Source organism: Nymphalis io, chromosome 12 (genome assembly GCF_905147045.1).
Source record: "Nymphalis io chromosome 12, ilAglIoxx1.1, whole genome shotgun sequence".
Taxonomy (NCBI): domain Eukaryota; kingdom Metazoa; phylum Arthropoda; class Insecta; order Lepidoptera; family Nymphalidae; genus Nymphalis; species Nymphalis io.
This window is the reverse complement of record NC_065899.1, coordinates 11,949,788-11,952,681: the sequence shown is the minus strand read 5'-3', so window position 1 is coordinate 11,952,681 and position 2,894 is coordinate 11,949,788. Positions and strand designations below refer to the sequence as shown.

The 2,894-nt window shown below is 45.9% G+C and overlaps 1 protein-coding gene across 1 annotated transcript; it reads right to left on the bottom strand.

Annotated features, from left to right (window-relative positions):
• Window positions 1-892: 892 nt before the first annotated feature.
• Window positions 893-2,656, bottom strand: LOC126772513 (uncharacterized). The gene is made up of 2 exons (XM_050492913.1): window positions 1,210-2,656; window positions 893-1,058 (listed from the first exon to the last, which is right to left on the bottom strand). The coding sequence occupies exon 1, from the start codon at window positions 2,200-2,202 to the stop codon at window positions 1,372-1,374; it is 831 nt and encodes a 276-aa protein (XP_050348870.1). The 5' UTR covers window positions 2,203-2,656; the 3' UTR covers window positions 893-1,058; window positions 1,210-1,371.
• Between the last annotated feature and the right edge of the window lie 238 nt (window positions 2,657-2,894).

Below are 2,894 nucleotides of genomic sequence, written 5' to 3'. Positions count from 1 at the left end.
GCTGTTTTTGCAGCTTTCAAAAGCCTCCACTTCCCGTGCTGTCAAGTTGACTGGACTGGAACCCTTGACAGAACCAGATAGTAGTTCGTTTAAAGGTGCCTGGTAAGTCGCTGCGCCGGGAATAAACCTACGGTAAAAATTCACCATGCCTAAGAAACGACGTAATTGTCTTACCGTCGTTGGAATGGGAAATTCCTTAATGGCATCTACCTTAGACGGCAGTGGTGTTGTTCCCTGAGCTGTGATGCGATGACCTAAGAACGTGACCTCGGATACGCCGAAGATACACTTAGAGCTGTTTATAACCATACCGTATTCTCGGAGTCTGGTGAAGAGCTGGTGGAGGTGCATCTCGTGGGTCTGTTGGTCTTTTGAAAATACGAGGAAATCGTCCAGGAAAGCATATGTGAAGTCAAGACCTCTGAGCATTTCGTCGACGAAACGCTGAAACGTCTGTCCGGCGTTACGAAGTCCAAACGTCATGTATGGAAATTCATATAGTCCGAACGGCGTTGTAATAGCGGTCTTCGGAATATCCTCTGGATTCACCCTGATTTGGTTGTACGCCTTTTCCAGATCTATTGTGGAGAATACAGTACAGCCGGAGAGGCTGTGAGTGAAGTCCTGTATGTGACGGATGGGATACCTGTCTGGAATCGTGCGAGCGTTGAGCATCCTATAGTCGCCACAAGGTCGCCAGCCGTCATTTTTCTTTGGCGCTAGGTGTAAAGGCGATGCCCATGGTGATTCGGAAGGACGACAGATACCACTTTGCAGCATGGTTTCAAATTCAGCCTTCGCAATTTTAAGTTTGTCTGGTGCTAGCCGGCGAGGTGTACAAAATACTGGTGGTCCAGGTGTTGTTTTAATGAAGTGCATCGTAGTGTGAGTGTGTACGGTGTATGCCAGGTGGGCGAGTAATATCGGGGTACTGTCGTAGTATGTCGTGGTATGCAGAATTACCAGAGATTACCTTTACCGATGATATTACGTCTGCTGAATGGGCAGACGAAGCCGGGGACGTAAGCGTAGTTGTGTTGTCGATAAGACGCTGGTTTCTGCAATCAACAATTAAATTGTAATAAGACAAAAAATCCACGCCTATTATCGCCTTCGTAACGTCCGCAATAATAAATCTCCAAGTAAAGTCACGGCGTAACCCTAAGTTTAAATTTAAATTAATAAAACCGTAAGTATAAATTTGTGTACCGTTAGCCGCACTTAACTCGAACTTCGTTTTTTCACGTCGTCCTGATAAGGCTGATCGGGGGAAAACGCATAGATCGCTGCCGGTGTCCACTAAAAATTGGTTTTTGGTTCTGCGATCGGTCACGAATAAGCGGCCGGTACTCGGGCAATCACTGGCCGCCATTACTGATCGCCCTTTGCGTTTCCCGACGCTCGGTAGTCACATGGCGGTATACACTTTTTAGCACGTTCGCCGAAATGTTGATGGTACCAGCAGTGTGATGAAGATTTTGATCGCGTAGAACTCGAGCGATGACGACTGCGGTTCCGGTATCTAGACCGTCCGCGCTCTCTCGACATCCTTTCTATTTTTTCGGTTAAACTAGCGACTTGTTTAGCCAGGGCTGCAATTTCGGTATTTTCACTGCTATTACTCGTGACGGCTGATGTTGACGCCATTTGAGGTCCGACCACGTCGCTAATTCGGTCAGCTAATTCCGCCAGATCGTCCATCGTGCTTTTCGATTGCGAAGCAATAATTGCTTGCATATTATGAGGGAGTCGACTTGCCCATATAGTGCGCAGGAAGTCTTCTGGTACTCCAGGTCCAGCTAAGTTCGTAAGATGCCTGTAGAACTGTGAAGGTTTTCTGTCTCCTAATTCCTCGTGCATGAGGAGCTGCTTTAATTTCTTCTCCTTGGAAGCAGATAATCTTTTTATCAACTCGCTTTTTAGCCTTTCATATTTATTAGTAGTTGGGGGGTAGGTGATTATGTCCTCCACCTCGCAAGCATATTGAGGGTCCAAATTCCCCGTTACATAATAAAACTTGGTCTCGTCAGTTTTTATATTTGACAGAGCAAACTGTGCTTCCATCTGGGAGAACCAAAGAGCTGGTTTCTCGGCGTAAAATGGTGGGATTCTTACACCAACCCGAAATGATTCATACGTGGTCTCACCCGCATGTTCCGGAACGTTCGGTGCCATTTCGATGCGTGCTTTAGGCTCGCTCATCTTGTTTGTGTTCTTCGGGGTCACCAGTTGTAGTGGGTTGTACAATTAAGAAGGAGTGTTGAGCGAGTAAAAGTTGAAGAGAAAGAGTTTATAGATAGAAAGAACAGTTTATTGGAAGCCACAAGCACACACACACTAAAAGTCAGAAGAAGAAGAATAAGTTTAGAAGAGGCACAGAATTACACAGAGACAGTTACAAATTATGAATTATAAGAATAGGACGCGGCGGATACAATTTCTTAGAATTTTGAATCGAGTTAATCGCGGGTAAGCGTACAGCTGACTGCTTCGATCGGCCGGTGCATAGTCCATCCGCGCGGCGCAAGCGCCGCCCCTCTGTGACGTAGTCGTTCGAGACAATGGGACCGGGCAGCGGCCGATCTATTTATTCACTACTAACAATTATGTTTGCGTGTTTTATATTTATTTATTTTTATATTTATGAAAATATATAACCATGCTACAAGTGGATGCATTACTTAAATGTTGGACATTGATGTGCCTCCGGAAAACATACAGCATTGTTTATGAAGACAAAATGTATACTTAGCCTTATATGGGTGGTCTATACGGGCGTTACGGTAGCGCTCCTCGTTAAGACGGAAAGGGTACCGCTGTTTTTTTAGTGGGTATTCTAATGTTCGGGGCGCACTCGGTGCCTTGGACACCAGCGAACCCAACTGTTCCCGTGG

Coding starts and splice junctions, on each gene's coding strand:
- LOC126772513 (XM_050492913.1), bottom strand. CDS start 2,202: ATGAGCGAGCCTAAAGCACGCATCGAAATGGCACCGAACGTTCCGGAA.